At 44.8% G+C, this 27742-nt stretch overlaps 1 protein-coding gene across 1 annotated transcript in view; it reads left to right on the forward strand.

Moving 5' to 3' along the window:
- Positions 1–27742, forward strand: part of csmd3b (CUB and Sushi multiple domains 3b) — a 388634-nt gene that overhangs the window by 191197 nt on the left and 169695 nt on the right. Inside the window, 6 exon segments of the mRNA XM_048229290.1 lie at positions 2251–2297; positions 2299–2339; positions 3872–3996; positions 10395–10516; positions 19216–19319; positions 19760–19872. Coding sequence (XP_048085247.1) covers positions 2251–2297; positions 2299–2339; positions 3872–3996; positions 10395–10516; positions 19216–19319; positions 19760–19872 — 552 coding nt within the window.

The following is a 27742-nucleotide window of genomic DNA, read 5'->3' on the forward strand; positions in this document are numbered from 1 at the left end:
TCTTCCTGAGAGTCCACCACAGCACAGGCTGACCCAGGGCCAGTTTCCCTAGCGCTTTGATCAGAGTGAGAGCTCTCTCACCCAGGTAGTCACTGAATTGTCCAGGTGATGACATCTCTATAGCTTCCCTTCCTCGCGGGAAGTTTCCTTCAGCCCAGGAGTCCTTATTAAAAGAGAGCCGGCACCATTTGTCTGAGCTCAGGCACTGGAAAAGGGCCCCCATTTAATAATCTCTTACACAGGATGAGGCGAACACGCCCTGAATCACACATGAACTTTGATGGCTATTTCACCCTCCCTTACCTAAACTAATTTAACAGTGCTGTTGTTGAAGCTAATTTTAGCGAATTTGCTCATGCAGAGCACCACCATCTTGTCGCCTGACGAGTACTGTATGTTCAGGAACGAGTGGGACTCCAAATGAAGTGGCAATTGAGTTTGTTTGTGTTCTCGTTTGTTGTTGTTGTGTGTGTGTGTTTTCCTGTCTGTTTGTCAGACGCAGACCACTATGACCTAGCCGGCCATTTTATCACTCTCCTACCCAAGGCGCACAGAGAGACCATTTTCGGGTGCTGCACCGTTTTGTGGTTCACAAAGCGATAGAAATCTCACATTACTCCCAACACGTCCATCAAAGCCTCCACACACACACACACACACACACACACACACACACAACACACACACACCTCATACATTATGCAGCTCTAGCATCCTGGCCACCCCACCCCACCCACCCCAGCTCTGACATCTTCCATTAGGCAGTAAACAACTTCCTGGATATGAGCCTGATGAGCACTCAGTGGAGGGCTCTGCATCATGCAATGGGTGCTGCAGCAGCCTCTCACCATTCAATAGTAATGGACGCCATCTGTACCCCGCGCCAGGCTGGGAGCTCCCCGCACCGCATATGTGAGGGATTTTTTAAACACGCCTCCCTCCCTCCCTCCCTCTCTCCATGTCCACACTACTGTCGCCATTAAATATATAAAACTCTCTCACTAAGGCAGCAACACTTGCCGAACTGAAAACTGTGTTATTTTTTTTTTGCGGAGGCTGCTGCTGTTGTTGATGTTTGTTGTTTTTAGAGGGGTGGGGGGGAGAGGAACAAACAGATAAATGAAACAAGAACTGGAGCAATTAAGAAAAGCAACAGGCGAGAATGTTGGTTGTTTTTTTCCCCCTTTCGTGTTAATTGCCGCAGATCAGCAGTTGAATTTGAGGAGGAAAACGACTCTTATTTAGAACTCAGCTCTTCAAAATAACATCCGGTCTCCTTAATACACACCAAAACTTTGGGGAGTTAAAAAAGTTTCCTTTGAACAAGAAATTAGTGAGCTTTGTGGTGTAATGATTCAAAGGTTTACTTCAGGTCTCTCCACTCTCTCCTTCAGTAACATAATAACGGTGTTGAAGTGCGAGGGTCCGGGCCTGCTGAACTGAAGGGGGGGGCCTGTCATGAGCATGAGCCAACAGTAAGGCATTAGGGTCTGTTTCTGGGCCTCGTGGTCTGGGCTGATGCTCTTGCTGCAGGGGCTGTGGTGGGTGTTGTTGGGGAGGGGGAGGAGGCCTTCTGTCCTGACGTGCCTCTTGCTCTGAGCTCTCGTTGCAGACCGTGTATGGGCATAGCACCATGCTAAGAGGGGTCGGCAAAACTGAGCATCTCTCAGGGTCTGAAATGGAGAGGGTGGTCAGAATTAATCATCCTCACCTCAGTGTCTGGTCGCCTAACTCTGCCTTTGTATTTTTTAAAAGTTAAGTTAAAGCTTCCCCCTAAAGCTTTTTAAAAGTTAAGTTAAAGCTTTCCCCTATAGCGATCACTCACGGATGTTGAGGTTGTAAGTGATTCTAGTGATTCTCCTGACCACACCATCCATCTTTTCCTTGCAGTCTCACTCTCTCTCCTCCCTCACTCTCTCTCTCTCTCTCTCTCTCTCTGTCTTTCTCTTTTGCCTTCACTTAGCTAAGCCTCTCATGTCTACTAATCCAGAAACACCATACACACAAACCCCAGGTCTTGCTGGGTCTCTTCCGTGATGGTCTTGTGATCGTCTGTGATTTGTCGTGAGTGATGGTGTCTGTGGTGGTTGTGTAAGGAGCCGTGCCGTACCGTACCGTTGCCGTTTCACTGTGGCATGAAGCCAGCATGATCCAAAATCCAGCTCTGGTCCCTGCCTGAGCTCAGCCCCCCATCTCCATCTCTTCCCCCAGCATGTGTAACTCTCTCCCCTTCTCTCTCTGACTTTGTAGTGAATGAGGGCGGCATCAAACAGGCGTCCAACTCCTGCCCGGACCCAGGGAGAGCCTGACAACGGCAAGCGCATTGGCTCCGACTTCAGGTAATCACCCCCGCCCCCACCCACTGACTGGGTGCAAAGTCACACTCACAACGCCCCTCTCTCTGGATGGGGGATAGTGGATGGAGGGTGACGGGTTGTTGACACACACAGGTGGACTTTAAGATCTGGTTGTAAAGGCCGCACGCTTTCACAACTAGTTCTTTAGTAGAGGACAGTTCTCTGAGCTAAAACATAAACATTTGTGTTTTATGACAATTTTAATGAATAATGCTAATTTCTGTGTGCCATTTAACTGTTCACATTTCAAATTAACTAATTAGCAGAAGCATAGTGTGTCCTATAACATTCAGGTAAGTATATCTATAAAGTAAAGTCATTGTATATTATAATTATGCTTGTTAGGAAGTGCCTCGTAAAGTGCTTCTTATTTCTTAAAATGTGTCATACAGCATGTCTTTGTTATTACATCTGCTTAGTGAGAGAGCTGAGACCCAACAGTAAATCACCATGTTTTAATCCTCCATGATGCAGAAAGAGTAATGTCCTACCTACAGAAAGAGCTGATGAAGGTTTTCATTCCAGCGAGCAGCTCACCTGAGTCTAGTCATTTCATCAGTGCACCTCAGTCTCTCAAATGAATGATTGGTTAGTGGTATAAGGTGAGCTCCTGCTTGTCCATTGTGGCCATCTGTGGTTTGAATCACCCGGTCCCCCCCCCCAGGTTTGCTGGTTCTCTCTTTGCGCTTGTCATCAACCTGAGTGCTGAAGGACATTTTTTTTCCATGAGGTGAGCGTGGCAGGGGGAACTTTCAGCCTTGCATTATGAAGGCTGTCGCGAGAGTGACACATGTCATTAATATCCTGGCACCTGATTATGACAATGGCCCTCTCCCAAGCTCCTTGCAGAATACCAATCAGGATTTCCCCTTATTCCTCAGAGGGAAGGAAGAAAAGAGTAGCCCCAAAGTCACACTAATATAGGCTCAGCAGGGAATTTGACAACCTGCATATGGATCAGGCACAGAGGCCAATTAAACACAAAAGATCCCTACTGGGCTGCTGATGTAATTGTTTTGAGGTGTTTATATGGAACACTGGGAGTGTGTGTCTGTGTGTGTGTGTGTGTGTGTGTGTGTGTGTGTGAGAGAGAGAGAGAGATGAAGTAAGTGAGAAGGGGAGGCGTTTAGACACTGAAATGTTTACACTCACACTGGATGACAAGCCAATTGCAGAATATCACACACCACCTTATGCAATGTCCAGTTTGATATGAAAGAAACTTTGAAAACATATTTTGGAAAGTGTGGGCAAGTCAAGTAATTTATACTAAGCGTGGCAGAACTAAAGTCATGTAAGTAGGCAACAGCTTAGCTGAATTGTGAGGAGTTTTTGACTGCTGGAGGGAAAAAATACAACGACCAGTATCAGGATGTCAGCAAAATCACTTCTTATGCCTGCACTAAAAGCATGTACCTCAGTCAGTTCAAATGTGTGCATGCATATTCAGTTTTTGATCTTGTGTGTGTGCGTGTGTACGTGTGTGTGTGTGTGATACTTTTTCCCCTACCCAGCATCGGGGCTACAGCTCAGTTCACCTGTGATGAGGACCACGTCCTCCAGGGCTCCAAGACCATCACCTGTCAGCGGGTAGCGGAGGTGTTCGCAGCATGGAGTGACCACCGGCCCGTCTGCAAAGGTGGGCAATCCTCTAGCTGGGCCTTAGCCTGCTAGATACAGCTACTTTAGATGCTTTGATTTTTTTTCTTTTCAAATATTATAAAATGACAGTTCCATGATGCATTTCTGCTGGAAAGTCTCTGCTCCATGGTCTGTTTGCATGTCTGCTGATGTTCGGCCACATGCACTTGCTTTTTTGAAGACCTCAAGTCATTGTTTTGTAAGACTTCAAAGGGGGTTGGTTGGGAGATGTTGTAGTAGTCATGCTTGCTTAATGCCATCACAGGTTTGGAAAGATTACATTTATCTTGACTTCATCAGTGTTAACATTTCAATAAGTGATAAAGTCTAATTAGTCTGATGCCAATTCTGTAGAAGTTATACTGTCTGATGGAATTCATTCAAATACATTCACCTAGGTCTTTTTCTCAAAGTGTGTTGTTAACACTCAATTAGACAAAGACAGAGAAAAACTTCTCAAAACTAAATCAGGCAAGGCCCAGGCTTTGTTGATGGCACCAGATGTTCCTCCAGAACGTGCAAGACAACTCTTGTGAGGAAGCCTCGCTGGCTAACAAAAGGGTTTTGATAAAGTCACGTAGCACCTATCACTTCTCAATTCCTCCGTCTCCAACAAACAAATCCATCATCACAAGTCAAGCACTTGACACACGTAGAATGCAGTGTCTCTCCTCAGCAGTGTCTGTTCCCCATGGCAACCCAAATCACAACGCTGTAACGAGATTCATCTAAGGCATGGAGACCGTCAAAAAAAGGAGCCCTGTCTCCTCACCTCCTGTGACCCGAGTGCCTGAGTGTCCGTGTTCGGGTTGTGGTTGTTAAATCCTAATGGCGGACAGGAAGTGTTTCCATATTTCAGGCCGACAGTTTAATTATATCTAATTAGGGGCAAAAATGAGTTGGAACGACGAGGACAACTCTGAGGCATAATTATTCTCTCGGTGTCTCACACTGGGAGACCAATATGCATTGTCGTGAACCCTGCGGAATACTCACACATACACAAACTTTCTCACAAACCACACAGTGTCATGCACAAAGCATTGCATATATGCCCTCGCCACTACACACATCAATGGAGGTACACTCACACTCACTTTGATGCAATCAATGCATGAATTCACACACACGCACAACACTACACACACACATATAATGTCCGAATTGTATGCTCACTCAGTGACACATACACACAGACAGACACACACCACCTCCCCTTCTTCCCCTTTGAGACATTCCGTTCTCATTAATTAGGCATGCACCTCTGATTGTTTTTCGGCTAATATGCAGACATTATTATCTCGTCAATTAAAAGTAGATATTCAATTTTGATATCAATTAGAATGCTGGCTGTCACCTAGCTGGATGTTTTCCCACTCTCCGGGCTCGCTCAGAGCCCCCAAGGTGATGGCATGACTCTGGAGTCTAACTAATAAATTGTATATGTGTGCCACCCACCAAGGTCTCTGGGGTTGAACTCAGCGAGGAGGGGGGGGGGGGGCAGATGGGGTTTGGTGTCATCCGACTCGAAGGACCCAAAAGACAGGCATGCCAGATATAAAGGAGAAAGCCAGTGGTATTGGCATTGGTTTTGCCATTTACACTTTGCATTGCAGAGGAGTTGATTGTTCGCTCACTAGCCGCCCTGAGAAAATATGGTTGATCTGACAACCGTCAAGGTGTTTATCAGCATGTATACATGGCTATAAAATAATACCCCATAAGTCAAGTGCCAGCGGGGAAAAAAAGTGCATGCTCTGCAAAAAACGACTGCATATAAATCTCATCTGAAAGCTGAAATGCATCACAATAGCCTTCTTTAACCCAGCTGTTTAGGAAGAGAAGCAAGAAGCTTCACACCAGGAGACTAATCCAACCAGTATGAATTTCATCATCAGTAACAGTGCCATATATATAATTTATTTATTTACTTATTTGTGTATTTGGTTTGCTCAGCCCACCAATGGGTTGACTGACTAATCAATGTGAGTGTCCTGCTCTATTTAGTTTTTGAAGTGTGAAGTTCAGAGCTCTCAGGGGAGAGGTCCAGACAGTTAATGCCTAGTCTTGTTGCAATCAATAAGATTTACACTTCCCTATTTTCACAACTTAAAAAAAAAAGCCATGAATAGGTTGTGATTGGATGAGCCTCTGGCTACTTTTGCCTCAAGTCCTCTCCCCATCGGAAAGACATTTGGAGATAGCTATAAAAGTGGTCCCAAATTATTCGCTAGTGTTTGGGTTTATTGCAGTTGTAGAGATGCAGATCTTGAATTGCAAACATCAAATACACATTCAACAACTGATTTGAGTCAATGCATTAGGTGTCTCATGCCAAATGATGATTTCTGCAAAGTGCAAAGTCACATGTGATGAAAGGACATGAGAAGTCCTCAAATGGACAATCCAGGAGCAATGCAAATCCATACACTGGTCATGGACACTATGGACCAGCCGCAGTCAGTACCAATGTCCTTGTGGTCACAGACGACCTCTTCGGCACTCAATCGCAGGCACTTAAACACGGCAGAGAACACAAAGCCATATGGCCTCAAGAACAGCACACAGATGCCAGTTTGACAACCAGATTTTAGAACTTTTGTTACAATAGTTCTCTGACAAACGTCTTTGGGAATAAAAGTGTTTTGCCATTCTGTTTGCATATGTACAGATAGTCTGTCTCTCACCATTGCTCACATATTTCTGACAGAACCGCAAAAAGGTTAAATAAGTCATTGCTGTTTTAAACAGCAGCATGCAAACAATAGTTTGGAAAGCTGTTTTACCTGTTCTATCTCTAAGTCATGTTCTCATTCACATAGCTCTGCTTCCCTGGCTTTGATATCTGAAAGAACATGATGTTCTGTTCCATTCTGCCAAGCCTGTAATGGATAGTACAGAAATACTACCTTAAACATATCCTTCCTGGAACGCCTGATGTAGATGGCGAGTGTACTTGTGTCCATTTGGAGGGCTGATATTTAAGTTTGTGTGTGTGTGTGTGTTTGTGTGTGTGTGTGTGTGCATGTCTACACTGAATCTCAGACGTGGAGAGGGGAAGGAGGTAGCACTTTGTAGCCCAGGGTTAATGATGTCATTGATCATTCCGGGTGGCAATTGTTTTTTAGGTTACTTTGTTCCGGTGCCTCCACGATGCACCCCTAATCTTTATTCCCTCTGCTGAATTGGCTCCTTTCTCCTCTGTCGGAGGTCAGGTGCAATGTCAAGAGGCATAAAACACCAAAAATGGGGGGTGGGGTGGAGGTGTGGTGGAGGAAGAGGAAACAAGTGATACATGGGCGGAGTATTTTATCAGCGCCAATGGGTAATTATCTTGAAGTGAGGGCTTATCTCCCGGCTGGCATTCCTCCTAGGAAGCCGAATGAAAGTTAATGATTAAAAGAGATGATAACGCTAAGAGGCACCACTGTAGGGGGGCGTCTGAGCTAATGTGAATGTGAATGCGCGAAACGAGTCACCTCAGTACAACCTGCCTCTTGCCCCCTGTCCCCTGCGCCCCAAACATGCACAAACACAATAGCTAAATAATTGAATTAGCGCTTAAATAGTCCATCGGTCCCCAAGTGGGTACAGGCAAAGAGAGGAGGTGTTTGAGCCTCTATTGCTCCATAACCTCCAGGCTCTGGCTACTCTGATACATCAGGAGACGTCCCGCACGCGGAGGTGAATCACGACGTTATGGCTGGCACGTGCCCACCACAACCACCTCCGAGGCGAGCTTGCCTTGCCTCTCCTTATTTGTGAAGGTGGGATGGATACTGACAGGATGTCGTTGGGGCAAGTAATGAATTGTTTGCACACCCGCCCGTCTCTTAATTTTATAGATAATTTCTGCCGGGGCGGCGGCAACGCCAGGAGCGGGACCGCGGAAGCCAAGGCCGTTTATTTAACAGCTGATAATTGAGCTGTCAGGCCGCAGCTGCGGAAGCGAGCACGCACGCACAGGGTGGCCGACCAGAATATTGGAGCGTCGCGTCCTCTGCCACCCCAAAAGCCCCCGTTTCTTGTTTACCCCCCTTCCCCCTCCATCGTTACCCAGTGGGCCCCTAAATTTCACCCTGGTCCATAAGTTGTTACCGGTTATGTTTATGTGATGGGCCCCCTAAAGCAGGCTGAAAAATGGAGACAGCGAGGAAGAGGGAGATGAAGAGCAAGAGAGGGGGGGGGGAGGGAGGGAGAAGGGATGCAGAGAGGGCAAATAAGGGATGGTGGGGGGAGGAGAGGGCTGAAGTGTTTATGTCCCTCTGTGCCTGTCTCTTCAGTACCACTGCTCACGCTGTCTTAACTCAAGAGGGTAGAGAGAGGGTGCGGGAGAGAGAGGACAAGAGAGATAAACAGAGCAAAGAGAAATAGACGGAGGGAAGGAAAAGAGTGGGGAGGGGCTCTGTAGTGCTAGAGGAGGAAGCTGAGGGAGTTGAGGTGAGGGCCCCTGCGTTGCCGTGGCAACCGTCGGGCCAGCAGGATGTTGTCAGGAGGGGGGTAATCTGGTGCTGCATCTCTGCCACCCTACAGGATGGGGGCATTTGCAGTGTGCCTGTTGGCCCAGGATCCTGCTGTCTTGCAGACAGAATGCTGTACCAGTGGGGGCCTCGAACAGAACAAGGCCTCACGCTGGGAACACAAGTGCAAAGGAAATTCCCCATTCTGCTCCAAGGCATTCACACACCTATATAAGGTGTATGCCCTCTCTCTCTCTCTCTCTCTCTCTCTCTCTCACATACAACTACCTGCCCAACTGCACTTACACAAAGTTCTCATTAATAAAACACTAAAGTGTTTAGCAATGTGTGTTAGCTTTTGCCATGCATACACATACGCAAGCATGCGCACACACACACACACACACACACCTCCTATGGCTACTCTGAAAGTTTTCGGCACTTTCTCACAGTGGTCTTCTGACCTTTAGCTCAGTGCTAACTGACTAGCCTGATGTCACACAGAAGCCTGCTTGCTCCTGCGGCTACGCACTGCACAAACTAATTAAGGGAGATGCCACTTGAAACCATGCAGAAAATTGCCTAGATCTATATTTTCAGGACAGCCCAAGGGTATCCTGAGATAATCATAAATTTGAGTCCTACTGTCTAGTAATTGTTGTGCGTGTTATCTTGTATGCGTGTGTGTGCGCGCGCACGTCTGTTCAGTTTATTGTTGATAAAAGTGGTTTACGTACAGGTAAGTACCTGGCATGAAAAATAACAGCTTTTTTATGTCTGTGCATTTATAGAGCAAAAGGTTGACTGTGGATAAGAGGCAGTGCTTCACTTTCGGCAATTTATCATGTAACAAATGACTGGGTTGCTAATCAACTGATTTGCCTTGTTAGTGAAGAGCGCTATCGTGACAAAGAAAACACAATGGTATTGCTTTAAGACATGGACACAAACACTTACAGATGCTATCGCCACTAGCTTTCTCATCAGCGCCTCTAAGCCCCACTTCTTCCTCAAGTGAGATGATGTTGCTAAGCTCCACATTAAATGCGTGATTGTGGACTCTGCAGACACTCTCTTGTTTTCTTGATTACCCGCCTGTGCCTGGGTGACTCTTCGCAAAAGAGCTACAGCACTTTTGGACCAACTTAGACTCAACACTTTTGGAGTCAGACGACGTCCGGGTTCATCTCACTGATAATGTCTGATTTACTTTCAAAAGCAATCAAGATGCCAGCATCAGACAAAATATAGCCGCCTCGAGAGAGAATGTCCCTCCATTGTCTTCAATCAAAATACCGTCACATTGACATCACTGCTGATGAATGCAGCAAATAAGACTGGCCCAACTCCAGTGTGCATAAACTACCTCTCTCTCTTTTAATATGCAGTTATTATTATTGTTGTTATTCTTTATGTCCCTGTCCAAAGCTTTTGGCAAAAAAACGCACAGGGGCATATCTATTTAACAAATTATTACTGGCACCTCTCCATTATGTAGATGGATCAGGTCTGGGTGTGTTTGGTTAAGCCTAGCTTGAAATGAACTCTTTTGACTTCCATTCGAGGAAGCTGTCTGAGGCCCGAGATCTCTCATTGCTAATGGCTGACAAATGAAAATCGCTCACGGATGACGGTGCTGGGGATGGCGGTGTTGGGGATGTATTAGACTTGCAAATGTCTCAAAGTATCAGCGACAGAGAAGGAAGGAGAGAGGCAAACACATCTTTAAAGGGGGTGGAAAGGCTTATCACGGTGAGAGCACGGTGTAATTTAGCCAAAAAATCCGGCGACACGAAAATGAGCCTGCTGGCATTTAGCAACATCTGTAGCCAATTACGAGGGTGCTCTTGTACGCTCTGACTTATTAAATGTCAAAACTTTGTCCATTTCTTCTGGCCCTCATCCCCCCTTTTTCCTGCTCTCTCCTTTTTCCCAGAGAAAACATGCGGCTCCAATCTTCAGGGTCCCTCCGGTACCTTCACATCGCCGAATTTCCCCATTCAGTATGACAGCAACTCCCAGTGTGTTTGGATTATCACCGCCAGTAACCCTAATAAGGTAAGTTACCCCAAGAAACAGCCTGTAATTCCAGCTCTCAGTCCCTCAAGAGATGGGGTTTTTGTTGTATGTATTTTTTTCCAGTGACTGTGAATAATTAAGAACAGCAGTACGGTGTGAGGTCGTCTGTGCCGATGCTTGTTCATAGACCCTGCCCTCTGGCAGATCCAATTAGCCCTGGTCACTGCTGTGGATGTCGATAATCACAGCTACTGTAGCCACCCGCGCGCTAGGTAGGTCGTTTCATCGAACGTGACGCCTCAGGGATGGCGACGGTGATAAAAAGGGACAGCCACTGTGTGTGTGCGTGTGTGTTTGTTTGTGTGTGTGTGTCTGTGTGTGCCTGCTCCTCATGACCACACGAACGGATGAGGTGGCGTCCTTCAGGAGTCAAGTGGGATGTTTTCGTCCGGTGTTCACACTATATGCCCTAAAGGAGAGCTAAGGGTATAACTCAGTGCTAGCACATACACAGTGTTGCTCTGCATATAAACAGCCAAATCCTCTCTGCTTGGGAGCATCGATAAACCAAAAAAAAAAAGTACTCTACTAACGACTCCCTCTAAAAAAAAAACACATTAAACTCCCCCGAAACACATTTGGGTAGGTGTTGGGTGGCTTTCAAAGCTGCAGGAAAAAAGGGGAAGCGAGACGGATTGATGAAATATTTTTTGGATGGCTCCCAGCCCATTCCTCCCCCTCCCCCGGAGGACCCATCCGGCTCCCAGCTGCACTCGCTCCAGAGAGCCGCCCTCATCGGGCAGGGCCTAGGGCCAGAGGAGAGGAGAGCAGAGGAGGGGGTGCACAGGCTGGGCTGGGCCGGCCTGCTACCGCGGCTGCTGCTGCTACGGGTCCATGGAGACCCTCATCTGTATTCTGGCGGCACGTCTCTCCGCTCCTCTCCCAGGGTCAGTGTCGTCGCTGGTGCAGAGCGAACGTGCGTCAGCTCTTTGGCCAGCTACTGCCTCCTGGCCTTCTGCGTGATCCAAACCAAATCTCCTCCTTATCCTCTTCCTCCTCCTCATCTTCCTCCTCCCTTTTCCCTCCATCCCCGTCCTTCTCCATCATCAGCACACTGGCCCCAAGGCCTTTCGCCCACGACGGCCGCGGACTTTTACGGTCTGCTCAGGGGGTTTGTTAGTTAGAGTAGTTATATAGGTGAGGATGTGTCTTTTTTTTTATTTGCAGTTGTTCCTGCCTTTATGGCTACACTTCAGCTCTATACGCCACGACGGCTTTTATGCGCTCACTGTAAAAAGGCGGTAAGAGGCGGTAAAATCACACGTAGCTTGGCGTCAGCGTGAGTATGTTCTGTGTATGTGTGCCACTGTGGAAATACAAAAACGATAAACAAGCCAGCCTAAAACAAGAAAAGAAAACAGAGAGGAGAAAGAGGGATGCAGGGAAGAAAAGGACATATGCGAGTATAAAGGAAATGCCCCCTGATTGACCTGGAGAGTGGCCAGTGCCACCCAGACTAATGTAACCAACGGTCATTTCTGTAATATGAGTCCTGCTGGGGACCTCTTCATCTCTGTCTGGCGAGCAGTGAAGCTCATAATTGATTTTGGGTTGATTTGAGCCATTGAAACAGCTAATATGTCCCTGAATTACTGTCCAAGCAAGAGAAAAGGGTATGGGTGCAGAACGAGAGACAGGGAAAGAGAGAGAGAGATGAGAGGAGAAAAGAAGATAGAATGAGAGAGAGAGAGAGAGGAGGAGAAAAGGAGAGAGAAAGAGCGAGTGGATTCAATGGACGCCCCATCACAAATCCAAGGACTGGCCTTCCAAGTTTCTCGTTTGCGCGGCTACAATGACGCCGCTCCTGCTTGTCCACCCACCCGCTTCGCGGCACCATAAATTAGGCCAACAAACCAATTTCTTCTTCCAGTCAGTGTCTTCCATTGACCTTCTCTGCACCTGTCTGCACCACTGTCCATAAAGAAGTTTTACACCCTGTGTTGCGACGTCAGCCTCCGCGTGCCGCCTCCACAGGTAGTAGCCCCTCGTCGGTTGTGTGCAATGCCATTCAGCCTCCAGGACACACCGCGGAGTGGCCACCCAGAGAGGTTGATTAAAGCTCCACCCCTACACCCAACCCCTTCCACCTCGCTTGTCCCTCATGCGAATCAAATCAGAGGGCAGCAGGGAAGGCCTTCAAGGCTGGAGCTCCCCTGCCATAGCTCTTTTTTTTTTATTCTCCCCACAGTTTTCAGGCTGAAACATCTGAATGTTCAGAAAGCCGTTATGAAATTGTCTGGACATATTCCCATTTGGTGATAGATGGGGAGTAGCATGAAAGCCTTGTGGGTCATGAGGTTGTTTTTTAGTGTCTATTTTTTCAACATTTCTTTTTGTCGTTTGTTGGGAATGGAAGGGGGGGGGGGGGCTATAGAACTGGCATTTGGAACCTCGGATGCTTCTCCAAGAGAGTCCTACTTCTCTATTTGTCCTGAAGCCTTGGAACGGGGAGTTTTTTGTTTTGTTTTTTGTCTCGTAATAAGTCAAAACTTGTTTTGATGTCCCCTTCAGAAGCAAGAGAAATTTCTTTGACAAATGCTACCAGAGCACTTATTTGGCCCGCACACTAAATTTGCTAAGATGTCAAAGTCTCGACAAAAACACAGTTGCGGCGTACCCTGAACTATGAAGTGACCTTCTACTATCTGTTTCAGTCTGCAGCCCTTGAGTTGTCTTCCCGACACAATTAAAACTGGCCATATATTTATATTCATTAGTACTCCGCACTTTGCTCGTCGTATCCAACAGTGGGAGTTGTCATAGTAACTCCAAGATCTGCACCTGCATACATATGAAACATTTCATAACATTGCATGTTATTTTTCTCCAAAGCCAGTAGCACTGTCTATGCCAATGACACCCATCACACCTATTCACAGTTTGTGCTAACAACGTGACCTTGCGGCAATCAAAGCTGTAGAATATCAGCTAGTAAATACAAGAAGATGAAAGAAAACCTTTTTTTAGATGAAAAAGAATAGGAGTTTTAGGTGAAAGAGAAAGCACGAACCTGGACATGCTTTTTCCATTGCACTCCATTTGCAGATGTGTTGCTCCCCAGGATATACACTGCAATTTTTCCATCTCGTCTTGGTGTGCAGTAAACTGACTATAAATGCTCTCAATTGGTGGGTCTTTGTTAGTCTTTTTTTTTCTAAAAGGCAATTTTGGAGAGAGTCCTCAATTTTACACAGTTAAGGAATGTCTGAGGGAAGGGGGAAAATGTGTGTGGCAAGAGTTAATTTCCCCCCTCTATAAAAGGGCCACTTGAGGAGACCCGAAATGATTTTGCTAAAATGTAGCCTCTTCAAATTGCCCGATCACTATGCCCTCCTTGAAGTGAAAAATAGCTAATGGCGGCTTACTCCACAGAACATTATTGCTTCATTTATTTTTGGCAGACACAATTTTTAGAGCAGCAATTTATTTATATTGCACTCCTGTTTTAACCTTGGTGAGGGGGAGCTGTGGCGTGTCAAGGCTTAATTCAATTTCCAAACATTAGTCCACTGCCTCTGCCCCTCTTCCCTGACAAAGTGTGACGTCATTAGTGAAGATGCACTATAGACCCTTTCATCAATAAAAACTAAAACAATGCTTGAACGTTCTATTTGGGCCCCAATCTACTTCCTCTGCATTAAGATAGCATATGGAATGTTAAAACGGAAGTCTTGTGGGGCCAACTATGATGCTGATAATGGAACTCTCTTGAAAGGGTCCATAGATGGCCATTTTAAAGCATTAAATGGATTCTGATTTGCTGTTTCCATGAATGGGTCCTTCTATACACCAGCAGAATGAATGCTGTGGGAACTCAGTACATGTGTTAATAAGTAAGACAGTAATCAAGCAAATAAATAAATAAATAAGCACATACATACATTAATAAATTGTGTATCTCATTCCAAAAACAAGGACACACACTCAATTACTTTGTTTGTCGTCTGCTTATTCATCTATACTGAATGGGCTTCTTAGGTCCGGTTGCCATGAAGGACAAGCTTTAAGATGCATACCAGCCTCATCCCCGATGGCCATCCCTCCTTAGCCCAGTGCACTCAACCTTTTGTCCATTGGCAATTTCTGTTGTGGTCTCACATGCGGGTGTTTAATGCAGTGGAGTGAATAGTCCTGCTCAGACGCAGAAATGCCTTATCATGCAGAAACCCTAATGCCCTGTGCTCCCATGGCCTATCTGTCTTCGGGTTATTAACCTCTGGTGAAACAGCTAAGGTCAGATCGTGAAAAAAACAAAAAACAACACTCAATAACCATGTAGATAACTGCTGATTTTTTTTTTTTAAATAGAATACACAGAAGTGTTCTTATGTATGTTGCCCCACCAGCTTAATGTTTGGTTTGGTTGAGACTACTGAAACACTGATGCAGTAAATGTGCTATGTGTAATCTAACATTTTCTAGCCAAATTAAAGCCGCACATGTCTAATTGAGGTAGATTAATGAATCTAGTCTGCCTTTTTTGTTTGGAACATATACACACGAAGCGATAGGTATTCCTCCATTACTAGATTGTACTGAGAGTAGCCCCTAACGAAACTAGTACTTAGTGCTATCTTTGCTAAACGGAGGGTATTGATTCCCAGTGTTGGGCAAATTAATCTATGTAAATGTAATGTTTGCCAGGTGCCTTTTAGTGTGAACAGTTACATGCAGTTACATGAGTGGCTAAAGCTCATTATTACTTGCTCCTACAGTATGTTCACTGTAGCACTCCTTGTTTTTTTTAAGCTCATTTTCGTGCCTCTATTTTTTGCACAGTCAGTGGTCAGAAGCAGTGCCAAAAAGCCCATGCTTAATCAGACTGTCTCTACGCACTGGCCAGAGACCAACAGGACACTCTGACAAGGCACAGTGGCAGTGACATTCTCCAGTTTAGGAGATCTGGCCCGTGTCACATATCAATGCTCTTGTTTTCCCCTCAGTGATCATCCTGACACTGTGCGGAGTGAATTGTACACAGGAGGAGATAGTATGTGGATGCATGTTGGAACAGTTAATTACAAGTGTCCCTGGTAATCCTCTTATCTGATTGATAGTGCAGCGGGATTGCCCTGACTCGTGCATTACACTCGACACGATTGTCTCTTATGCTGTGCGATTACGTGCACCTGCTCAGTGGGATTTGTGTTCGTGATCGCTGCGGCCCGATAAGCCATACGGGTGACGTTCCGTAAAGAGCGCCTCAGCGTCTGCTGATTGGCAGATCAAAGTTGGCCGATGATGGCGCTTGAGGGAGGGCTGATTTTCCTCGTGCTTTCTTGTTTATTCAATTTAGAAGGCACTAATCTAATGACGTCCCAGGGTGCTAACTCACAAGCAGATGTGTTTGACTGTTTTGATGTGAACAAGAAATTTGAATATTGAATCTTTCTCGCCTCACGGAAAAAAAAAAAGAAAAAAACTTTGGCAATCCCTCTTGTGCATCCAGATTGGAGATTGCATAGAATATTCTGAATCAACTGCCCGATCAAAGCCCGACCGATTTCGAAGAACAAAGGACTTTTCCCCATACGATCCTAACTAAAATGGTGGGTTGTTGATTATCGAAGGAAATTATTCCAGATCACCAGTTTCCTATGCCTCAGGGAGTCCTGTGGAGAATGTTAGAGGCAAACTGTTTGAAAGTTTGAATCTAACATCTGAATATCCACAATGACGTTTTTTTCTCTCTATCTTTTTTGGTGGTGGCGAGGCTTCTAGATGGGACAGAATCCTCTGGCAGTGTTTTTTTAATGACAAGACTAATTTGACAGACGTGTTTTGACAAACTGACAAATCGCTGTGCAGTTCAAATTAATCTACCCAAGCACAACCGCAATTAGTGTAAATACCAAGCTGTTGAAGCCTGAGTAACAAAAGACTGAGACCCATTCTGACAGATAGAAAGTCATCTTTAAAACTCACATACTCTTTTTGACAAACAAAACATAATCTTTAATTCTCACATTTCAGCACTCGGTATTGATGGATTGTCCCGTTGGTGACACAAATGAAAACAACATTCATATATTTCCTTTCTTGAAAAAGTAATTTTCTTTAACGAAAATGGTCAGTAAATACCTCAAACAGCTTGAGTGCACTTGTTGGCTGACCCCTGATGAAGCAGGATGTGAGCTGATTTTGAAATTGTAGTCATTTCCAGGGCCACAGCTGCTGCCAGCGGTGTAGTTCTGCACCTGAGGATGGTGGTTGGCTCTTCAGACTGTGTGTTTGTGCTGCACGGAGACTGAGAGCCATTTCCTCCCAGCTCTTGTTTGGCTCGGTGGTCGAGTGTGCGGCATGAGGAGGGTGCGGGCGAGGGCGTGGGTGAGGGCCCATCTTCTCCCCTGACCCAGTAAGTCCACACCTGGCTGATGGGAAGGGCCTGATGAGAGGGCCGGAAGCATGCTGTTGTCGGTGATCCCTAATCTGCGGGGACAAATAGTCATGCAGAACAGCCAGGGAAAGCACCTGGGCCTGATTATACTGTGGAGGGGATCACACACACACACACACACACACACACACTTGAGCGCACACATACACACACATACACACACAGAGATGCACTATAGAACACACACACACACACACACACACATACACAAACACTCGCACACACACAGACACACACAAAGAGCGGCACAATAGCACACAGTCTCACACACACACACACACACACACACAAGATCCTGCTTCATCAGGCAGCTGGCTCCACGGTGGCCCCACTGGAGCTCTGGAGGACCCTTCAGACCCTCTCAGGCTTCCTCTCCCGGGGTGTGGGTGACGTGCCTCTCCCTTCCAGGCTCGTTTCCAGATCCACAATGCTCCCATCCAGCATGGAGTGGTGTGCACATTATTCTGACAAATAATAATGTGTTGTTGGTGAGACTGCACGTAGCAAACCGGCGGGCCAACTGTTTCGACCCATTTGAGTGGGCCATGTGAACGTGTTAGGTGTGGCTGCCTTTTTGCGGTAAAAAAACCCATACTGGCCTTGCTGAGAATGTTCTGGCGCTGCAATGCACTGTTACGGTGATTAAGGACTCCATAAAGAGGGCTCTTTCTGCCACAACTAAACCGCAGGATTTTTACATAAAGGCCTATTCAGAAGGTCTGTCTGCCCATTCACATCAAATAGTTCTGTCTGTTAGAGAAAGAGAGAGAGAGAGAGCAAGAGAAAGAGGGAGAGAGTGAGAGTATGGTCCTTGTTTGCTCGCCCATGTCATTCCTCACAAGATTTCGCCTTTTCATTGCGGGGGTAATAATTCTGTTATATTGGCTCATTACTTTGCCATTCAATACTGTGCTCCATTGCCTTAATCATTGCACAACAGAAAGTCTCACTCAGTGGCCAGCGCAGAGCCGGGGCAGTGCAGTGCAGAGCTCGGCGCCGCCCGCACAGCCGCTAGCTTGCTTGCTTGCTTGCTCGCTCGCAGGCAGGTGAGCGCTGTACTTCCCCCCCGCCTCAGCAAGGAGGCAGAGTTGAGAGTAGTTGTTTCTTCCCCCCCCTTTTTCCATCCCCCGCCTTTCCCTTCACGATATCGATATTTCTAAATGGAGCTCTCTGTTGCCCCGTGCACAGCAACCCGGAGAGTGCTGTTGGAACATCAATCATCTTCCAAAGCAGCTCACATTACAAGGGAGACTCCCATGCCCAGCCAGCCCCTTAGGCACCGTGCCGCGCCGCACAACATCGACACCACACCACACCGCAGAGCCCGTCGTCATGGCAACTAATTCTCTCCTCCCATGCTCCTTTAATGGGTTAATAAGGACATGGAGCTCATAGGCCACAGCTCCTTGGGCTGCACAATGCTCACCATAGCTCCGGCACGAACAATAACGTCTCTATTGTCTCGCCGGTTTCCGGATTAACTAGATTTGTATTAATGTATTGACTGCGTAGTGCGTAATTAGAGTAATTAGGCAGAAGAAGGATATTTTTCCCCTTGTTTTGCCATATGGAGTGGAACCCCCTCTGGATTTACAACATGGAGATGCAGTGGGGGAGTGGAAATCATATAAGACAGGCTGCTATCCTGAGGGACCATGCGGAGGAATAAGAAAATGTCTTCCCTGCCATTTAATTACAGAGAGACCGCCTTTCATTGTACAAAGCACACCTATTGCTGTCCTCTCCGATTACTGTCATTATTTTTGATCGTAACATCAAGAGTAATGAGTGTCCCATAAAGAAGTGTCTGACGGACACATATAGCTCCCCTTAAAGGAAACCCAGCTTTTGAACTGTTTGAGCTTCGCATTGATGAGTATTCGAGACACCATCTACCATCTGTCTTTGTGATGTTGTTACACTTCTGTAAATAGTTGTTGAAAGAGTAATACACCTTTCTGACAGGCAGTCTTTCAAAAGAAGGACAGTTAGGACAACAGCAGCATGTCATGAATTGCTTATACTTTTCCAGAAAGAATTGAACAGAAGAGAAAGAAAGAAATCAAAGAATCATTCAAATCTGACAGAAGTTGGTTTATTGCAATCTCCACCTTTCCAGTTCTTTTTTTTTTTTTTTTTTGTTTGTGCGCAGCTGTTTTTCGGTGGTCCCCTGCACCACCATTTTCGTTAGCTGGCAGGAATCAATTATGCAAGAGCCATAAAACCTAATTCAGGTCCATTTGACACTGCGCTTCCTGCAATGCCTCATTTCTTGCGACAGGTAATACAGATTAACTTTGAGGAGTTTGACCTGGAGATTGCCTACGACACACTAACCATCGGCGATGGAGGGGAAGTCGGCGACCCGTCCACTGTGCTGCAAGTGTGAGTGCCGGCCATGTTTGTCTGTCCCCATTCACCCCTCCTGACCTCCAAGGGATTTATGCTGACGTGTAATGTAACTGCATCTTGTTATTGAGAGGATAATTAATAACAATTAACTTAATAATTAGTAATTTAAGCTACTGTTGTGCATTTATGTTTGTGACATGCATTAATAACTATGTATATTCTAATTTGTCATTGAAGACATCACAGCCCTCTTTTGACTAAATATAACTAGTAAGCAAAGCACATTTTTAAATGATAATTTCAACTTTCTTTTGGCTTTTACAGTAGTCACAAAAATGTAGACCTGTGTATATTTCTATATGGATGCCTCTCCATATGATGCATCACAGTCACTCATTTAGCAAGCACCAAAGACGGTAAACACATGATGTTGAAGGCAGGGTGCCCGTGATCACTTTGATTTCCCCCTGCAGTCTGACCGGCAGCTTCGTTCCTGACCTCATAGTTAGCATGACCCACCAGATGTGGCTGCACCTCCAGTCGGACGAGAGTGTGGGATCCATCGGCTTCAAGATCAACTACAAAGGTAAGGGACCTCAAAGGTGAACATACCTCTGTTGCCTGGAACTAAACACTGGTGAACCCTGCCAACAACCCCCAACCCCCCCAGCACACACACACACACACACACACACACACACACACACACACACTACAGCACCTCGTGTGGAAAAGTAGGGAATGAGTTTTTGAAGCCCTGGAGGCCTTGAGAGAGACAGCAGGCGAGATGAGAAATCGGCAGCCAAACAATCAGAAAGGCAGCAGACCAGGGGCAATTGAACCAACTTGTCAAACGGCTGATTCATTCCCTCCTTCATTCGCAGTGAGCGAACAAATGAACAAAGGCAAGACTCGGTCGTCAAACCACCACCCAACCCCACCATCCCTCTTTAGCACACACACACACACACACACACACACACACACCAGCACAAACACACAGAGAGAGGCCCACTACTGTCGAGGTCATGACGGTCACTAACCTCAGGAGGATGTGAGGGGAAATGTCCAAGTCTGAAGACACCTCAGGCTTCCCTTCAGCAGTGCCTGGCAACCACACGACACTAGAGCAGGGAAACGTACAGTAGCTGCTCTTAGATGGCCAGCCTACCTACTGTAACCTAGCACCACATATCTCTCTCTCTCTCTCTCTCTCTCTCTCTCTCTCTATATATATATATATATATATATATATATATATATATATATATATATATATATATCTTCAACTTTCTCTTGCTCTTTCTCTTTCTCTCTATCTCTCTCTTGCACTTTCTCTTGTTCTCTCTCTCTCCTTTTTTTCTACAAATGTGGCTTAAGGAAGTGCAGGCGCTCATCTTTCAAACATGAGTGCTATGCGCTCGCGCTACAAGCTACAATTTCAGCCTCATCTCTGATTATCTTCTTCCCTGCTCAAAGTTTTGTAATAAATTAGTGTCTGAGTGATAAACAGCATGCCATCCACTCTGATGAAGGTAAGTGACTTACAAATCAAGAGCGGTGGAGAAAGAGAGAGAGGGTGGAGATGGGAAAGAGTGAGAGAAAGAGGGGAAGAAATAGAGACAGAGAAAGAGAGAGAGAGGAGGAATACAGTAAGAGAGCAAATTCTTTTGAGTGCAAACCCTGCAAAGTAAGGACTAAATAGATTACAATAATATCTCTGGGAGCGGGGGGGAGAAGAGAGAGAGAGAGAGAGAGAGAGAGAGATTTTGCGATTTGAATTAGGCCTCTCCCCACGATGGCAGCCATTGCCATCCATAACCTTAAATACCTTCCAGTGGAGGCTCATCAACAGTCATTTGAGAGAGGGTTTTTTGCTGCTTATACACCCATTTACTTAAGCTGGTGCTGTGGTGAAGGGGAAATAGCACAGGCTCTCCTCACGCCCCATGTTTTGCTGACAAACCGGTTAGTTTTGTGTGTGTGTGTGTGCTGCACCCGAGCACTAGAGAAAAAATGGGAACATATTTTGTTCTAGCAGCTCACTCCCACTTTACAGTGATTACATGCAGACTATTCTTGCCATTTCAACTGAGGAGGAGGAGGAAAATTTCCAACTCTTGTGACGTGTTTGCAGCTCCGCTCCACTATGAGCCCTGCAGTGCTGTACTCCAATTAGTCATTTTATTTCCCACTATTAATTTACTACATTGATGACACTAAAAAACAGTGTGCCCTTTAAAGGGGTGGTTCAGGATTTTGGACATAAGACCTTATTTCCAAGTAAGCAAGTGTGATATTTATCAGTGGAGACCGTTTTCAGCACGTTTCATCCAGTCCTTCTAATTGCAGAGTTCGCAGGTGCTAGGCTAGCGCAAGTCAACGGTATGTGCTAGCCTGCCACTAAAGACAGTCTTACCCACTCCAAAGTACACCGAGGCAAATTCCAGACAATCGATGTAAATGTCTGTGTTGATAGAATAGTGTAAGAAATACAACTACCCTTGCATCGCGTTGCAATAGTTATACTTTGGTCCCTAAAGTTGTTAGTAGTCATTTTGCAACTCAGCGGCGGACTGATATTACCAAGGCTACTACTAGGTATCCCCATTGAGTGCGCTTTACTGTTTACTTTTTGGCGCTTGTACTACTAACCGGAGCAAAGTATAATTCCTCCGGCTGCTAAGAAACTAGTCCCTCAAAATGTAATGCGATCGTTGAAATGCAAGGATAGAATAACGTTAGAAATAACACTGTCAATACAGACATTTACATTGATAGTCTGGCGTTATAATTTATTTGCCTCGGGTGTACTTTGGAGTGGGTAAGACTGTCTTTAGTGGCAGGCTAGCACATACCGTTGACTTACGCTTAGCCTAGCACCTGCACGAACTCTGCAATTAGAAGGACTGGATGAAACGCGTGTTGAAAACGGTCTCCACTGATCAATATCACACTTGCTTACTTGGAAATGAGGTACTATGTCCAAATTCCTGAACCACCCCTTTAAGGGTTGTATTCAAAGACAGTAGTTTTGACTTCTTTACACTAGTTTGAGATGCATTAGTGTGACATTCTCTTGAGCTCCTATTCTTTTTTTGTGAGTTGTCTTATTTTAACTGCAGAGGATTTAATATCAGTTAAGGGTCTACAAGCTTTTATTTTGTACACAACGGTTGTATTGTTACATGTCTCCCCGATCCTGGCTACCTGCACCAGAAGACTATACTGGATGAAGAAGAGAGCTACTTCACCATTCTCTCAGCAAACTTTCTTTCACTCGCTCACTTTTAGGAGTGCAGTGAAATGCAGCATAGCACTGAGCTACCAGTTAAAAGTCTACAGCCTTTGTGTTTCACACGAATCCCGTGTTACACCATGAATCCTTGATCCCAGTTGGCTCTGGCAGAACACAGCACTGCGTACCACAGAATACAAACTGCCCAAACCGCACTGTGTATACCAAATAATTCATAATACAGACAGTTTCTATTTCAACTAAGAGTCATTCATTGCTATTTATGTACCATTTATAAACACAGTACATATAGAAAAGTACAGTACATATAAAAATCTGATGGCCATATTTCATGTACAAGCTGAAGTATTGCAATCTGTTTTCAATATGGGTTTTCATGATTTGTTTTCAGCTTTATTGTAATATATGTAATACACAGTCTGCTGCTGTGTAATCTTAAGTGTACAAAACATCCTCATGAAATGTCTGCCTCAATATATCAGAAAGCTTTACAAACACTGCAAGTGTACAACAGCGATGATATCACAAAGGCACTTTAGTAAATGAGATGCTGGGATACACATATGGAGATAAATAAGCAAATGCAGACATGCAGATTCACACATGCTAAGAGACACAGGAAAACACACACACACACACACACACCTAGTCAGATGTGTACACGCACAGGAACACCCAGAGACAAATAGAGGCAGACACATGCAGATGCACACACACTGAGAGACGAATGAACACAGCAGACACTCAAACACACACACACACACACACACACACACACACACACACTTGTAGAGGGGGGATTTGTTTCTCTCTCTCTTTCTGTCCTGCTTGGTTGGAATGGCCTAATAGGTTATTTCAGCTCTTGAGCAGACAGCAGCCAGTGTGCTGTGCATCGTGCCTGAAGAATACTTGAGAAATTAATCAATTGGATGGCTGCAGGCTAAAGATGATATTACTGAGTTTCATGGTAGAAGTGATCTGCCACACCAGGGACAAAACAGCAGGCTATTGTGAATATAAATCAGTCTGCAAAATCAGTCACTTGTGTGTGGTCCTGTGTTTGTGTGTGTGTGTGTGTGTGTGTCTGTGTCTGAGAGAGAGAGAGAGAGAAGTAGGGAGATGAAGGCTAGGTGTGGTGCTGTGCTGACACACGCTTAGTTGGTCACACATGAAAAGTTCAAGATATTTGCAGAGAACGGGTGGATAAGCTGAGCTTTGTTTTGTGTCTCCCTGAAATGCTGCAGACTATTCATCCTAATGCAGTTATTGGAAAGAGCCACCCGCATATACAGTCTATGCCCACCAGTGTTGGGCAAGTTACTGAAAAGTAATTGAATTACCTTACCAATTACTGTATATCAAAAGTAATTAGTTACTAGAGAAAGTAACTTTTGAGTTAGTTTTAAGTCTGCTTTTAAAATGTCAATATGAACAGTACTGAACAGTCACACACACGATAAACCTATTTTTAGACCTATTTATTGTAGTTTCAACGGGCCTTCAACTCAATAGCCTTGTGCATGAGTTCTCAAACTTTCTGGACCACAAAACATTCTACAATGCATGAAGGCTTCCCTGACCTTGTTCTAGGTCTAGATCTAGGTGGTTTGATAGATATGTACAGTACACTGCCTACTGCTTGCCTTCTACTAGTAGTAGTAGTATGCATGGTGGTGCACTGACACTGAATTCTGCAATATAGTAATAAGTTAGCTTCGCTAGCGGCGGTCATATAATGATTGTCAAAGTTTTTTTTTCCCCGTCATCTACTTCCTAAATGTTTGGTCAACGATACCCGGGACACCGAAACATCGGTGCACATGAAATTTGGTGGGTATGTAGCCCCACTAGACTTTTACGGAAAAAATTTGTTTCGTCCACACCCCCCCCGTGCTGGGCCACCTCAACCGCAAAAAAAGCAGTTTTTCCTAAATAACTACCTGAACCGTGGCACTGAGGATGAAGAATCTGAAAATGAAAATGCAATATCATTCTGCTTTAATCGCCCCTATCTTCAGTTAAGATGTTCAGAACTGCACCAAATTTTATGTGTATGATTGACCTGGCATTCTCTGGGGGTTTCATCCATGGGGGGGTCTAAAAAAATTTAGGCTATGTGTACACACACACAGGCACGCACATACTATCGGTATTAGAACGGCCGATACATAATTACAAATTCAGTAGGATTAAAAGAAAGCCAAATATTCATCATCATCATGGCTGCATTTCCAGTATTGGCGATACGTAGTCGTTTGTCCACTAGATGGCGCATCGTTGCAGTGAGACGTAATTTTGTTGGAAGTTAAAATTGGGTTGGAAAAACAATGGACGCTTCCTACAAGGACTGTAGTTTACCGCAGAGAACGTCTAATAAGGATAGGACAATGTTCACATGAAATGTAATTCCCATTTCTTCTTGAAGCCGAAATAAATCTGAGAATGTTTATCGGACATGCTTGGTTTTTACTGCAGGTACGTTAATCTTATAATATTAATAAGGACCTATAGGTACAATAATGTTACCGTTAGCGTTGGTTGAGCGATGGAGGCCAATTTCATTGATTGCATTTGTAGAAAACTATAAATGCGGTTATACCAAGCAAATTGATAGCAGCACTGTAATTGTATCTTTCGACTGTCATTTGTTGCATGTGCTACAAAAATCATTCTGTGCAATGGAAGATTTACCAACGTTTTATTACAACTTTTCGCCATGATATGGCAGTTTAAGTCCGCTTGATACTGTAAGGTGTAGTGGGTCCCATTTAAGGCATTGGTTTTTTATTACAAAGGAGTTTATTTTATTTGTGTTTTTATTTTAGCCAGCATAGCCTATTGACAATTTATGTTGTAAATAGGCCTACCTTATAGGCCTATCTGTAGCTTAGGGAAGCTAACAGCTTTCTATTAGGATCTAGTTTGTTAGTTACAGTTTTGTCATAACTCCCTGATGCATTTTTGCATTTGGAATAGCCAGAGCGTGGATATCTCAATCGGAAAATTAAACAATATCGGGCGCCTATGGACTGCACGCTATTTATTTTTTGATTTCTTAAAAGATTGAGCTTGGTCTAGTGAAAGCCAGACTAGCCATGGACCTCAGTTACACAATGCAAGGGAACATGAATCAGCCTATATAACAATAACGGACAACAGCTCTTCAACTTTGGCCCGTTAAAATGTGTATGAACAGTCTAGCGACGCATTTCATCAAGGCCCATTTGGACATGTTAGTTATTTGCACCACTGGTTAGATGTAAAACAGCATTTCGTTTCAGACTACTGTTACTTAATTTGTGCATTGACAATAAAGTATCACATGAACTAAAATCTTATGTAGAAGAAGAAACATTCACAAAAAATAAATCCATCCAAAAATGACCTTTGTTTTTGATAGCTGTTGAAAACGGCATGGAACTGACAGAGATGTTTTTGTTTATTAATAAATAAATAAATAATTTCAATTCAATTTCAATTTATTGTGCTTATATAGCGCCAAAACATAACACATGTATCATGGCACTTTACAGAATGTAGGTAATCAGAGAAAAAAGGAAAGAAAGGAAGAAAAGAAAAGCAAGAGAGGCCCATGGGTAACAGGGGGGAAAAACTCCCTAGAATTGGAGATATATATAGGAAGAAACCTCGAGCAGATCCACGACTCAAGGGCCTGACCCATCTGCCTAGGGTCAGTACATGACGGTAAGGTCTGTATACATGACAAATGCATAAGATAGTCGGGTGTAGAGAATAAGACATGGTGTTAAAAGCACTTGAGCTGAAAGAGGTGGGATGATTACGTATCCGGTATGGTAATTCATTATTCCTGATTTAGTGACAGAAAGTTCAAATAGTCCAGCTTTGGAATTGTCCAGGGGAAGGGAGTTGTCAAGGGGCATGTGGTGGGTTGGCAGACGGGCCAGTAATCCGGGCAGAGTTGTCATAGGTAGGTGGTGGGTCTCTAGGCTGTACGGGCCAGTAAGGGGAAGAAAGAGAGATGTAGAGTGGGTTAGTATTACTGAAAATCAAAATGGTCAATGTCAATAAGTAATCAGTAGTACTATATATTGTTACAGTATACCATGGTGAGAATAGGCGAGAGGGAGAGTTGAGAGAGAGAGAGAGAAAGAGAGAAGGGGGGAGAGGAGAGGGGAGGGTTGTGAAAAGTCCATGACAGCACTATGCTATAGCAGCATAACTAAGGCATGGTGAGGGGTAGTCGACACCAGCGCAGGTACTGTATGGTCAGTGACCACCACCATCACACGCGCGACTGGGGTGCCAGTCACACGAGGACTCAGCAGGGTGGTCCAAAAACCCTGAGGTGGGTGAAGTTCCACGCACCATACCTAACTATGGGAGGCAGTAAAGAGGTATGTTTTAAGTCTAGACTTAAAAATAGGGAGGGTGTCTGCTAGTCGAATTGAGGTAGGGAGATTATTCCAGAGGAGGGGTGCGCGATAGCTGAAAGCTCTGCCTCCTTCTGTAGTTTTTGAGATTCTTGGAATTACAAGAAGGCCAGTATTCTGTGATCGTAGCGGTCTGGGTGGGTTATATGGGACTAGGAGATCTTTAATATATTCTGGTGCCTGGCCATTAATGGCTTTGTATGTTAGAAGTAATATTTTGAAGTCAATGCGACTTCTAACAGGCAGCCAGTGTAGAGATGCCAGGATAGGGGAAATATGTTCATATTTTTTAGTTCTAGTGAGTGTGCGAGCAGCTGCATTTTGTATAAGCTGTAAGCTCTTTAGACAGGTGTTATTGCAGCCAGCGTATAGAGCATTGCAATAATCAATCCTTGAGGTGACAAAAGCATGGATTAATTTCTCAGCGTCTGGTAAGGATAAAGACTTCCTTATCTTTGAAATGTTCCTTAAATGATCAAATGAAGCTTTGGTAATCTGTTTTATGTGATTACTTAGTGATAGGTCTTCGTCAATTGTAACTCCTAGATTTTTAACACTTGTGGATGAGGATAGTCGAAGATCAGTTAATGTAGCCTGTGATGAGGATAGGATATCCCTCATCATTTTAGGACCTAAAACCATGACTTCTGTTTTATCGGAGTTCAAAAGCAGGAAATTATTTGTCATCCATGTCTTTATGTCTCGTATACATGTGTCAAGTTTGGCTAACGGAGTCAATTCGCCAGGTTTTATGGAAAGGTATAGTTGTGTATCGTCTGCATCAG

This window comes from Alosa alosa, chromosome 20, assembly GCF_017589495.1.
Source record: "Alosa alosa isolate M-15738 ecotype Scorff River chromosome 20, AALO_Geno_1.1, whole genome shotgun sequence".
Taxonomy (NCBI): domain Eukaryota; kingdom Metazoa; phylum Chordata; class Actinopteri; order Clupeiformes; family Clupeidae; genus Alosa; species Alosa alosa.